Source organism: Nicotiana tomentosiformis, chromosome 11 (genome assembly GCF_000390325.3).
Source record: "Nicotiana tomentosiformis chromosome 11, ASM39032v3, whole genome shotgun sequence".
In the NCBI taxonomy this organism is placed as follows: domain Eukaryota; kingdom Viridiplantae; phylum Streptophyta; class Magnoliopsida; order Solanales; family Solanaceae; genus Nicotiana; species Nicotiana tomentosiformis.
This window is the reverse complement of record NC_090822.1, coordinates 21,955,013-21,968,663: the sequence shown is the minus strand read 5'-3', so window position 1 is coordinate 21,968,663 and position 13,651 is coordinate 21,955,013. Positions and strand designations below refer to the sequence as shown.

Sequence of the window (13,651 nt, the reverse complement as noted above, 5' to 3'; positions counted from 1 at the left end):
AGATATCAATTAAGTGCATCAACAAATAAAAAGCAAGTACAGCCTCTCAGGGCAACAGTCACTCAACTCATCACAACAGCTCAATCACTCGGCTCTCAGTCCTCAGTACTCATACTCAATAGGTACATGCGCTCACTGGGGGTGTGCAGACTCCGGGGGGCTCCTTTCAGCCCAAGCACTATAATCCGCATGGACAACTCACGTGTTGTACGAACGACTCATGTGCTATAGTATCATATCAAGATCCGTACGGACAACTCACATGCTGCACGGATAACTCACGTGCTATAGTATCATATCAGAATCCGCATGGACAACTCACGTGTTGCACGGACAACTCACGTGCTACGATATCATATACCTCACAAACAGGCCCTCGGCCTCACTTAGTCGTGAACCTCTCTAGTCTCTCGGGCTCTCAGAAATCATAACGATCAGTCCAAACAACAATAATATGATGCATCAATAATAAACAATAGAGACTGAGGTAAAACAAACAAGTAAACTATGACTGAGTACAAAACAACAATTAAGCAGATAGTTCAACATGTACGTGACCTTTGTGGGTCCCAACAGTACCATCACGTAGCGTAAGCATAATTTCTAACATGATTTGCAGTCAAATTTCTATAACACAGGGAGAGCATATAGCTAGCAACAAGTTATTCAACTTTACAGTTCCACGGAATGGACCAAGTCCCAATTCCTATAGTGCACGCTCACATGCCCGTCACCTAGCATGTGCGTCACCTCCAAAATACTTACATAATCCAATAATCTGGGGTTTTATACCCTCAAGACTAGATTTAAAACTGTTACTTATCTCAAACCGCGCAAAATCCTACTCCGCAATGCCTTTTCCCCTCAAATAAATCTCCAAACCCCCCGAATCTAGCCACAAGCAGTACGATATAATTAATACACGCTAAAAGAATCAATTTCACAAGAAAAATATGAAATTGTAAGCCAAAATCCGAAATAGGCTCAACTCGACCCTCGGTCTCACACCTCAAAATCCGACAAAAGTCAAAAAACCCGAAAGCTCATTCATTCACGAGTCTAACCACACCAAATTTATCAAAATCCGATACCATTTGGTCATCCAAATCCCTCAAATCTACTCTCTAATTCTCAAACCCTAAATTCCGAAATTTCACATAAAAGTCTCGCTAATTAGGTGGGAAAATCATTGGAAAACAAGATTTATGATCCAAAACGAGTGCAAGAAGCTTACCTCAATAATCCCCTCGAAAATCTTCTCCAAAATCGCCTAAGTCCGAGTCCAAAAAGTTAAAATGAGACAAAAATCACGAAGTCTCGTATTTAAAGAGTCTGCCCAGGTCTTCCGCACCTGCGGCCATGTACCCGCATCTGCGGCTTTGCGTGTGCGAACAGGTCATCCGCTTCTGCGAGGAATTCCGCTCCTACGGACCAAAATCCCGCTCCTGCGGGCTCGCTCCTGCGAGGAAAATTTCGCTTCTGCGAAGCCCAGCCCACAGTCCACTTCCGTTTCTGGGGTCCTCCTGCCGCATCTGCGGTCATGCAGGTGCGGAAAAAGCATCACGCATGCGACCATCTGCTGCCTCGCCTCAAGCTCCGCACCAGCGCTGCCCTCTCCGCCCATGCGAGCTCGCACCTGCGATTCCCCACTCGCAGGTGCGATTACATCAGCAAGAACAACACTTCAGCTATCATTCAACATCAAACTTTGATCTGTTAGCCACCCGAATTTAACCCGAGGCCCCCGGGATCTCAACCAAACATACCAACAAGTCTTATAACATCGTACGAATTTAGTCAAATCTTCAAATCACCTCCAACAACATCAAAAACATAAATTGCACACGGATTCAAGACTAATCGCACTACGGACATCTAATTAATTTTTCGAACACGCTCCTAAGTCTAAAATTACCATACGGAGCTACTGGAATTGTCAAAATTTGAATCCGAGGTCATTTACACATAGATCAATATCCGGTCATTTTTTCCAACTTAAGCTTTCCATTTAAGAGACTAAGTGACTCATTTCACATTGAATTCACTTCGGACCCGAACCAACTAACCCGATAAGTAATATAACAGTTTTAAAGCATGAATGGAGCAGTAAATGAAAAACACAACTCTCGAAATGACCGGCCGAGTCGTTACAGGGTGGGGTGGGGTGGGGTGGGGTGGGGTGGAACAATTTACATGCTTTATCATTTTCTAGCATTTTGAAGTTAGCACTATGGAATCACAGACCGATAATAAAATCATGTTCAATAAGTGAAACACATTAGCTGAAACACGAAAAATAACTTTCCGTTTGTTATTAGTAATCTATGTCATTATGTGAAAACTTTTGTCACCTATGTAAATTATATGCCCTATATGTATATATTATATATATTAGGAACAGGGCGGCCCAACCAATTTCGTGGCCTAAAGCTAAACTTTATGAGGGGCCTTGACTTTTTTATTAATAAAAAATATTTTATTATTATTCGAAGACTATTTTTCTAACTTTTTTTAGATGCAAAGTTATTATTAATTTTTTATAATCAATTTCTCCTAATAAGTCTTTCTCAATTGACAATATAGCTAATTCATTTAATATCTTTGAGACATTGTTGATCTTAGGTAAGGTTTTACCAATTTTAATTTTGAAACACTTTTTCCGCTGAAGCAACTGTCACGACCCAAAATTCGCATGTCGTGATGGCGCCTATCTCAATACTAGGCAAGCCGACAACCTCAATAAAATCACAATTTCTTTTGAGTTTGAAAACATAATAATTAAATTCCATAAAAAAAACTCACGATTACAAATACAAAACACTCCCAAAATTCGGTGTCACTGAGTACATGAGTATCTAAATGATAATAAAGTCTGACTGATAAAAATACTATCTGAAAATATAGAACAATACAATAACTGAAAGAAAGAGAGTAAAGGTCAACGGACGCCAGGCAGCTACCTTGATACTCTCCAACTGATAATACTCTGAGGTCTAACAGTCGCCGTATCCGGAAGCACATGGATCTTCACACGAGGTGCAGAGTATAGTATGAGTACAACCAACTCAATAAGTAACAAGACTAACCTTTGGGCTGAAAGTAGTGACGAGCTCAACAGGTACAGTCCAGTATAGAAATAACAGTACAGAAATATAGACATGCTTTCAAGTTCAACAGTTAACTTCGTACAAGTAAAATAGATCAATACTGAATGATATGAGGAATATGACATCTCAGGGGAAAACTTCGTGTACTCATAATCACAAATTACTTGGTCACTCAGTACTGTATATGGCGAATCCAACCCAGGGAAGTTCCATCCCGTATATATATACCTCAACTGACAGTCAGTGACTCAGTACAGTATAAGGCTAAATCCAGTCTAGGGGTAAATTTATTCCCAAATTATAATGATTCGGACAAGATCCATGTCTAGGGAAATTCATCACAAATATAAATAAGTAAGGCAAATCCATGCCCTGGGAAGTCCATCCCGAATATATAATCATCTACGCCCAAAATATAAATAAGTAAGACAATTTCATGCCCTAGAAAATCCATCCTGAATATATAATCATCTACGCTCACTGTGTGGGGTGCAGACTCCGGAGGGGCTCCTTTAGCCCAAGCGTGATATAAAGCCGATGTGGCCTGCTGCAGGCAGGCAACCCCGATCCATATAATAATAAAGACAATAAGGCCTGTTGCGGCGTGCATCCCCGATCCCATAAATATTCCCACAATGGATGAGCATAACTAAGTATGAAATGTACATTTTAAAATAATTAATTCAACAGCAACACAACCCTATGGATCCCAAAATATCGGCACGTAACCTAAACATGATCTTTAATACGAGCCTCAACTCAATTTCTCTAGCACGTGGAGGATACGCGGATAATAACATGATTCTTTAATTTTACAACTCCACAACATTTATTTAAGTCACAATTTCTATGGTGCACGCCCACACGCTCGTCACCTAGCATGCGCGTCACCTTCAACAATTGATATAACACAAAATTCGGGGATTCATACCCTCGAAACCAAATTTAGAAATGTTACTTACCTCAAACCGCGTAATTCTTTTACTCCGCTATGCCTTTGCCTCGCGAATCGACCTTAGAACGCCTCGAATCTAGCCGTAATTAATTCGATTCAGTCAATACAATTTATATGAATCAATTCCATATGAAAATATAATTTTTTTCACAAAATCCGGAAGTTAACTCAAACATTGCCAGTGGGGCCCATATCTCAGAACCCGACAAAAATTATAAAATATGAACGCCCATTCAACCACGAGTCTAACCATACCAAATTCCGACATCAACTCGACCTACAAATCTCAAATCTTATTTTCAAATTTTTAGACCCCAAATCCTCGAATTTCACCTCAAAAATATGTAATCTAGTCAAAATACTCAATGATAATTCAATATTATGGAGTAGAAATGATCACAAGTGACTTACCTCGAGATTTCCCGTGATTTCTCGCTCAAAAATCGCCCCAAGCCGTGTTCTTTCGTCCAAAAATGTTGAAATGAGCTAAAAACAAAATTGCTAAAAAAATACTTTTCTGGTCACTAAAAAGCCCAATCCCCGTCGCTAAAAGTGCCAAATCTGATCGCTAAAGGTGCGCACCAGAACCTGTTGCACCAACAATATTTATTTTCACTAAAAGGCTCTAACTCCATCATACGAACTCGAAATTCGGCAATTCTTATTCATATGAATTACAAATAATAATACAAACCTAATCCTTCAATAAAAACTCAATTCAGAGCTCGTTTTCTCAATCTGATACCAATTTTGCTCGTTAAACAATTAACTCATGTTTCGCGCTAAAAACCTAATCGCGACTTGATGAAATTAGACCAAACTTTCTAGATCATTCCTATAATTCATTATCAAACTCCCAGAAGTTTCGAAATTGAATTTCGATCTCTAGAACTAAAAATGAACCTTTGGATCATTACATACTTATGCTCAAAATACCAAACTCTTCCAAAAACTCTTCCCCGACAGCTTATAGTATATCAATCATAACTTCTTGTACCCAGTTCCAACTGCCAAACAGTTTAAATTTCTGAAAACTAGATACAAAGAGCTACAACTTTTATTTTTGGATCATTGCCAAATTCCTTATAGATTACGAGATATAAGCTTCCAAAGTGAGTCCAGTGCAGCAGAAATTTCTGCGATGCACACCGCTGTAGCAAAAAAAATAGCAGTTAAAAATGGTCCGAAACCACTACGAAACTCACTTGAGCCCCTCGGGACCCCGCTCCAGTATACTAATAAGTCCCATAATATGACACAAACTTAGTCTATGCCTCAAATTATATTGAACAACACTAAAACACGAATCATACCCCAATTCAAGCCTATTCAAAACTAACAAATTCCAAATTATACATTCGATGCCGAAATCTATCAAATCAACTCCGATTGGCCTCAAATTTTGTACACAAGTCATAAATGATATAACAGAGTTGTTTCAATTTCCAGAATCGGATTTCGATTTCGATATCAAAAAGTCAACTCCTCGGTCAAACTTCCAAACTTAAATTTCCTATTTTCGTCATTCCAAACCTAATTTAGCTACGGACATCAAAATAAATATTCGGACACACTCCTAAGTCAGAAATTACCATACAGAGCTATTGGAACCATCAGAATTCTGTTCCGGGGTCGTTTACATATAATTTATTATCCGAACAATTATTTCAACTTAGGCTTCCAAAACAAGAATTGTTCTTTCAATTAAATCCCGAATCATCCGAAAACCAAACTTGACCACCCTCGCAAGTCATAATACACATTTCAAAGCTGCTCGAGATCTTAAGCCACCGAATGGAATGTTAATTCTCAAAATGACAAATCGGGTCGTTACAGCAAGGGTAATAGGAGTTATTAACATTATTCTATAAGTAATATAGGCATTTGAAAAATAATCAAACCTTTTTATTTGATTGAGTATATCAATTAAATTGTTATTTTTTAATTGTACTATTTTTCTTAATATTTTTAATTCAAAAAATAAATCTAAACTATCAATATCAGGTTGATTATTATGATTTAAGGAGCATTCAAGATGAAGGCAATATTGTTTCAAATTTCCATCAACTAGTGATCTCAGTTTTTACAACTAAATAGAAAATCAAAAATATTTTTATATGCCTCTAATTGTTCAAATCTATTTTAAAGTGAAACAATAACCTTGTCTACTACTCTCTCCGATCCATAATAAGTGACTATTTTATTTTGGTCCAAAATAAGTGTCCTTTTATATAATCGAGAAGGAATTAACTTTATTTTTTTAAAATTTGCCTTTATTTACATATCTCAAAGTGTCAAGTTAACAACATATAAATTTTAATTAAGGATAATTCAGTCAAAATGCATTTTTGTTCTAGGAGTCACTATTTTCTTAAGGGGCACAACAAAGGTTAAAAAGTCATTTATTATTGGCCAGAGGGAGTATGTATAAAAAGTAATCAACTCTAAAGGACTCTTCGAGAGATTTTTAGATTTCAGTATTAACATTCTCCTCAAATTGTTTCTTCCTATATATTACACGTTTCTTATGAAATTCGGGTTCGATATTAATTTCAAATGCAATTTCCTTGGCAGAAATCAAAGTAGTTGCAAATCCTTCATCTCTTTATTTGTTAAATAAAGAAATCAAACTTTTTCAGTTCACATAACTTTTTTATATATATATATATATATATAACCTATTAGGTATAAAAAAAATGGGGCCTCCATAACTGTGAGGCCTAAAACAATTGCTTTACCTGCTTTATGGTCGGGCCGCCCCTGGTTAGGAATTGATACATAGTTTGACTTTCTTGGAATATACAGTATAGTCAGTAAGAAAAAGACAGCCTGATACGATAAAGTATTATGTGTTCAGTCCGGAGAAGGGCTCTCATTCTCCTACCAATCCAAACTGTCATGGATTAAATTAACATGAAAAAAGAGGGGTAATAATAATAATATTAATATTAATATTAATATTAATATTAATAATTTCTATGCAAAGGATAAAGGATAATTTTCAAAAGAACTACTCCTAAGTGGACAAAAAAAATTAGGGGAAAGAATTACTTTATACATGTCATTTTCATGGAAAAATTACAAAGTAAATAGACACTTGTTACGTTGCAATCAAAGACTCAAAGAGGAAAAAAGGGCATGTTGTATGTTTTTAGGGTATGAGAATCTCTCAGTCTTTCACAGTATTAACCCTTAAAAATAAAGATTTTGGAACTATGGTCCACCTTTTTTGCATTTTCTGACAATGCAAATATTTTTCCATTTTGATCTTGATCAGAATGATTCACATTTAAGGATAAAGTTTGATTTTCTGAAAATTCACTAAATTTGGAAAATCCTTTTCTGTTTATAACAAAATCACTGAAATTCATGAGTCGATGGGTTCTAATTTAGAAATTTTTTGTTAAATGTATCACATGGTGGAACCATGGATAGGATCCACTTGAAATTTGGACACATTATTATAAAAAAAACAAATTAGCATTTTTAGTCCTTCGTGTATGTCTAAAAATACAATTCAGTCCTTCATGTTTTTTTATTGATATTTTCACAAGGTAATCTGATGATATGGACTTATGGAGGCAATGAGGCAATGAGGCAAATCGGAGTTTTTAGAAACTAAATTGAAGCTCAAGTTTGCAATTCACCTCAAGAGTAAACTACTTACCAAGGTTAGAGATTTTGATTGGAAAACTTCGCATATGATCAATAAACTTTATTCATTATAAAAGTAAAATCACAATGTCACACTAAAATAATTAAATTTTACTTAATATGAAAGTCACAAAATTATCTTTGTCTAATTGCTATAACAGCAGATTTATTAATGAACTTAACTACCTTTTTGTCCGTTCTCATTTGGAGTTTTTTTTCATTCAATGCCATACATAATTTTTAGTTAAATAAGGTCGTTTTGTTGGTGCAAGTCTGCAACTACCAATTTAGTTCCAAATAAGGACCTTAATTCGTTAGAAGCATACATTTCTTTTGCACAGTAATTTTGTCCCCATAAGTAAAATTTTATTATTCTTTGAGCCGAGTGTTTACTAGAAATAGTTTCTCTATTTTCATAATGCTGAGGTAAGGTTTGCGTCATCCAAAGAACTTATACTGAATTTATTATTATTGTTATTGTTGTTGCTCGCAGTAAAAGTATTTTTGTTGGCCTGCATTTTGCCTATCTCGTTTTTCTCTTACGTCTTGTACAAAATTCAGGTCTCCCATCAAATTTTATTCACCATTCATACACAACAAAGTAGGTACCTCTATGATTAGAAAACTCGATAACACGTCTTAAAAGTTTGTAGACATGAACATATATTAGTGTAAAATAACATGTAAATGTTTGAAATGTCAAGAAGCGTGACGCAAATTGATCTGTACAAGGAAACAATATTGTTTGACATTAACAACTCATAAACAAAAAGATTTTAAATGAATAACCAATGGGTTCGTTCGAACCTTTGATTTTACATAAAACTTGTATGTATGTTAAAAATAATTATCAAATATGCAAAAGTGAGAATTTGAACCCAGTAAACAGTGGCGGAACCAGAATTTTGGTTAAGGGGTGTTAAAATATATAAAAGTAAATATACCAGAAAATTAAGAGGAGTCAATACATAATATATATACATATAATTTATTTTTTTACCTACCTATACGGTGTATTTTTTTCGCGAAGGGGTGTCATTTGACCCCTTTCTATAAGGTGGCTCCACCACTGCCAGTAAATTAGATGAAAGTGCAAGTAAAACTGAGAATCTAAACCCATAAAATTCAAATCCTGGATCCACCTCTGGTCATATATAATAATACTATTAAACATTAAAAATCAAAAGAGTTTTACATGAACGTACTATCAATATCACTACTTGGTGTAAGAATTTAACGTATAGATCCAAGAAAATGAAGACTATTCAATTTACTTGCATGAAAAAGGCAATCTCAGTAATTTTGCAGAAGATTGACAAAATCATGAAAGATTACCCATCCTCCTTTATATATATAAAATAGTAGCTCATGATCAGTACCTTTATTTATATCTATATAATCTACTTCAACTACCAATATATTACTCATTGGTGTAAGAATTGAACATATATATATATAGACAAGAAAATGAAGACACTTCAATTTAAACTTGCATAAAGATGGCAATCAATAACACTTCACAAGATTGAGAAAACCAAGAAGATCAACCTTCCTCCCTCATAGGTTGCAGCTCACTAGCTACCACCATCACATTAATTTCAGGTATGGTCACACAATGCTATCTACTACTACAACAATAAAAAGTCATAAGATTATTTTTCATCACATTAAAATAACTTAACTTTACCTACTGCAATAAAGTCACAAAATTTAACCTATCATAGCGGTAAATAAAAAAATATTTCTCGTCTCATCAAAGTAATTGAACTTTACCTAATATAGCGACAGAATATACCGATTAAGATGACTTTAATATTAAAGAGTGAGTCAAGATTTGTGACTTTAATGTTATCGCAAGTAAATTTCAGTTACTAATTTTAATGCAAGAAAATATTAGTAATTTTACTATTTTTAGTAAATCACGTTCAGTGACCATACATGAAATTAACCGTGTCGCTTCCCTCTTTAAAATCATGTCCCTCCACTTGATCAAGGACAAGTAGTAAAGCCACGATGAATGCCCCATCAATGCCAGCCTTAAGGCACAACAAGAAAACATATTTGCCCAATACAACATTTGTGTCAGGGTCCATTTTTCTTTTGATCTCAGCTACAACCACTTTAGCTTCTTCACTCTGATCTGTTTTTGTAAGATTGTATAAGATGGTGCAGTTCCTTTGCAAGTATGAGCCTTGAATGTTGAATTCTTGAACTGGATCAGTACTATTGTAGACTTGTGCTACTATATCATATTGTCCTATTATTGATGACTTGTGAATGCTGAAGATTGGTTCTTGCCCTTCTTTTTTCTCTCCAACAAACCCTTCCCACCTTTGATGAAGGCTTGGCTTCTAGAGTATTAAAATGGGGAAAAAGAAAAAGGAATTCAGCTTTAGAAAGAGGATTGAACTATGTTTCTGTTATTCTAAGGTCAGCGCAGTGCACGAAATATTCCGCATTCACGCAGGGTTCGAGGCAAAACCGTATCCAAGGGGTGTGGTGTAGGGAGGTTACCCTGATGCTAAAAAAGAGAAACTACTTTTAGTTCCCAGGGTTGTTTGATTATATTTTTTCTATCCTTTTTATCAGTCATTTAGACAAATAATTTTGGTCATGTATATTTGCTACTTTAAGAAATCAAGAATACATTAATTTTCTTTTTTCCAATTCCACCCGTACTGCTCCAAGAAGCCATGTTATCATTAATTACTTATTTAAGAGAACATAAAAATCAAACAACCTTCAACATAGCATTAAAAATCAAACTCCCGGCCCTTCTAAATTTGAACACATTCTCTAATATATTACTATTCATCCACCTTTTTTAGTCTTCTTTTGTTAACACTCCCTCCATCTCAAATTTTTTAGTCATAATTACTATTTTGGGAGTCAACTAGTTCTACTCTTTGATTATATTTTTCATATATATGTTATAATTATTTTAAAATATAAATTATAATGACTTATAGTATTTTTATGTAGTTTTTTGTTATAAAATTTTATTTTAAAAAAATAAACAATCTATATCTAATTTATGGTCAAATTGAAAAAAAAAATTGAACCTCATAATTTGAACCATGACTAAAAATTTGAGACGGAGGGAGTACTATATTGGACGGTATATTCCAAGAAAGTCAAACAATGTACTAATTCCTAATATGTATATAAACATACATTTATCCACCTTTAATCTTAAAAAGCAAAAACTCAGCACTAGGGGTGTACAAACCGAACCGAAAAACTGCACCAAATTGAAAAGTCAAACCAAACTGATTAAAAAATCCAATTAGGTTTGGTATTGAGTAAAAAAACCCGAACCAAACCGATATATAAATATATAGTTTTTGTATATACTTTTTGGACTTTTTATAGAATTTTCTTTTAAAATGTCTAAAAATTTTTGCGATTCTCTTATAGTGTGTAATATTTAGTTGAATATGAAGTGCTCCATATTTATTAAGGTTGTATGATCACTTTCTTATAAGTGTTAATAAAATGTGTCAATTTCTTTGTTCTTTCATGTTCATATGTCAAGATCTATTAAATTCTTATATCTTTTTCGAATTTGAAATGGTATTTCGATAATTTAAAATTAAATAGAACATATCATTATATAGGTTCATATATATTGTTATTTTTAATTATTAAATTCGGTTAACCTTGAAAGTGTACATCAACGTAAAATTATTGTCAGACGACTAAAAAGTAACTATCACACGTTACTAAAAAATATTTCCATAAAAATATTTTAATAGATCATATATTTATCATTTTTTTCAATTTTTACTAAACACATATTTACTTATAAAAAAATTTAACAAAAAAAGATTGAAATAATATTCATATAACCGAAAAATCCGACAAAACCGAACCAATCCAAACCGATATAGTTGATTTAGTTTGATTTTAATAAAAATCGAACAAATTCGGTCCATGTACACCCCTACTCAGCACATAGCAATGGGCAACTATGTGTAATGACGTTACCTAATTATTAATATTATGCATCTATTTAACCCAAAACAAAACATGTTTCCTAACTAATACTAATAAAAACATTTTCCCGTTAGTTTCTAAAATAAATTAAAACCAAAAATCAATTTAAAACAACAAATAAATAACTTTTAAAAATCTCATTATTTCCGATGAATTGAGAATTTGAAAAGAAAAAAAGAAGAGAAAAAACAGACGGGACAAGACTAGAATTTGGCGATGAGAGAATACTTTTTACTTTGTGTCTAACACAATTTATCTCACTCCAAAATATATAAGTTGTACGAGCAGAAAATAAAGTTACTACTTTTTATTTATAATAAAAATCAAAAGAATAATAAAAAAGGAAAAAGAAAAGAGATGAGACCTTGCGGTGGAGAGTGACAAGAGAAATTCCAGCTGAATCCATGAGAACGAGTTCATCCTTGGGTCGTGAATCGGGGCAGTACGATTCGACCCGAAAAACGATTTCACCACTTGAATTGTAAACAATGAAGCCATCACCAAGGTAGAACAATGAACTCTTATGAACTGTCACGACCCAAAATCCCAATCTGTCGTGATGACGCCTATCTCGATACTAGGCAAGCCGATAATCTCAATAAATCAAAACTTCTCTTTAAGGTTGAAAATATAATATTTAAATACAATACAAACACTCCCCAAAACTTGGTGTCACTGAGTACATGAGCATCTAATATGAATACAAGTCTGGAAAATATAGTCTATAATAGTCTGAGACCAAATACAATAAACAAAGAGATAGAGAAGGAGAGACAAGGTCTGCGGAACACGGCATCTACCTCAAAATCTCCTGAAAAGCAACCGCGCGAAAGGATCAACACCCGCTATGTCCAAGAACACCTGAATCTGCACACGAAGTGCAGGGTGTAGTATGAGTACAACCAACTCAGCAAGTAACAATAATAAATAAGGAGCTGAAGATAGTAACGAGCTACACAGTTATGGTTCATTTCCAGTAATTCCTGCAAAGAATAGGCATACTATCAAATCTGGCAGTTTAATGTCAAATCAATTATTATACAGTTCCTGTTCATGTAATCCGTATATCAACAATCTTTCAGAGATTTCACAATAATGACATATAGCAACTAAGTGCAACAACAAATGAAAATCAAGTACAACCTCTTAGGACAACAATCACTCACTGGGCTCCCAACCCTCATCACTCCCTGGGCTCTCAGCCCTCATCACTCACACCCGCGCTCACTGAGGTTGTACAGACTCCGGAGGGGCTCCTACAACCCAAGCGTTATAATCTGCACGGACAACTCACGTGCCATAATATAAATATCTGGATCTGCACGGCCAACTCACGTGCTATAGTATAATATAGCGATCCGCACGACCAACTCACATGTTGCACGGCCAACTCACGTGCTATAGTATAATATAAGGATCTGCACGGCCAACTCACGTGCTGCACGGACAACTCACGTGCTATGATATCAATATCTCACAATCAGGCCCTCGGCCTCTCTCCAGTCTCTCAGGCTCTCAGGCTCTCATTAATCATGAAATCAGCCCAAACAACAATGATATGATGTATCAATAATAATAACAGAGACTGAGATAAAATATGCAAGTAAAAACTGAGACTGAGTACATATAGCATTTAGCAAGCAATTCAACAAGTACGCGACCTCTGTGGGTCCCAACAGTACTATCACATAGCCTAAGCATGATTTCTAACATGATTTACAGTTAATTTTTATCAACACATAGAGAGCATATAACTAACAACAAATTATTCAACTTTACAGTTTTTTGGGGCGGACCAAGTCATAATTTCCTCGGTGCACGCCCACACGCCCGTCACCTAGCATGTGCGTCACCTCCAAAATAATCACATGACACCAAAATATGGGGTTTAATACCCTCAGGACCAGATTTAAAACTGTTACTTACCTCAAAACGTGAA

General features: G+C 34.8%; 1 protein-coding gene across 1 annotated transcript; it reads right to left on the bottom strand.

Moving 5' to 3' along the window:
• Positions 1-9,635: 9,635 nt before the first annotated feature.
• Positions 9,636-12,238, bottom strand: LOC117276760 (protein LURP-one-related 12-like). The gene is made up of 2 exons (XM_033656124.2): positions 12,077-12,238; positions 9,636-10,067 (listed from the first exon to the last, which is right to left on the bottom strand). The coding sequence occupies exons 1-2, from the start codon at positions 12,116-12,118 to the stop codon at positions 9,642-9,644; spliced, it is 468 nt and encodes a 155-aa protein (XP_033512015.2). The 5' UTR covers positions 12,119-12,238; the 3' UTR covers positions 9,636-9,641.
• Positions 12,239-13,651: the final 1,413 nt, after the last annotated feature.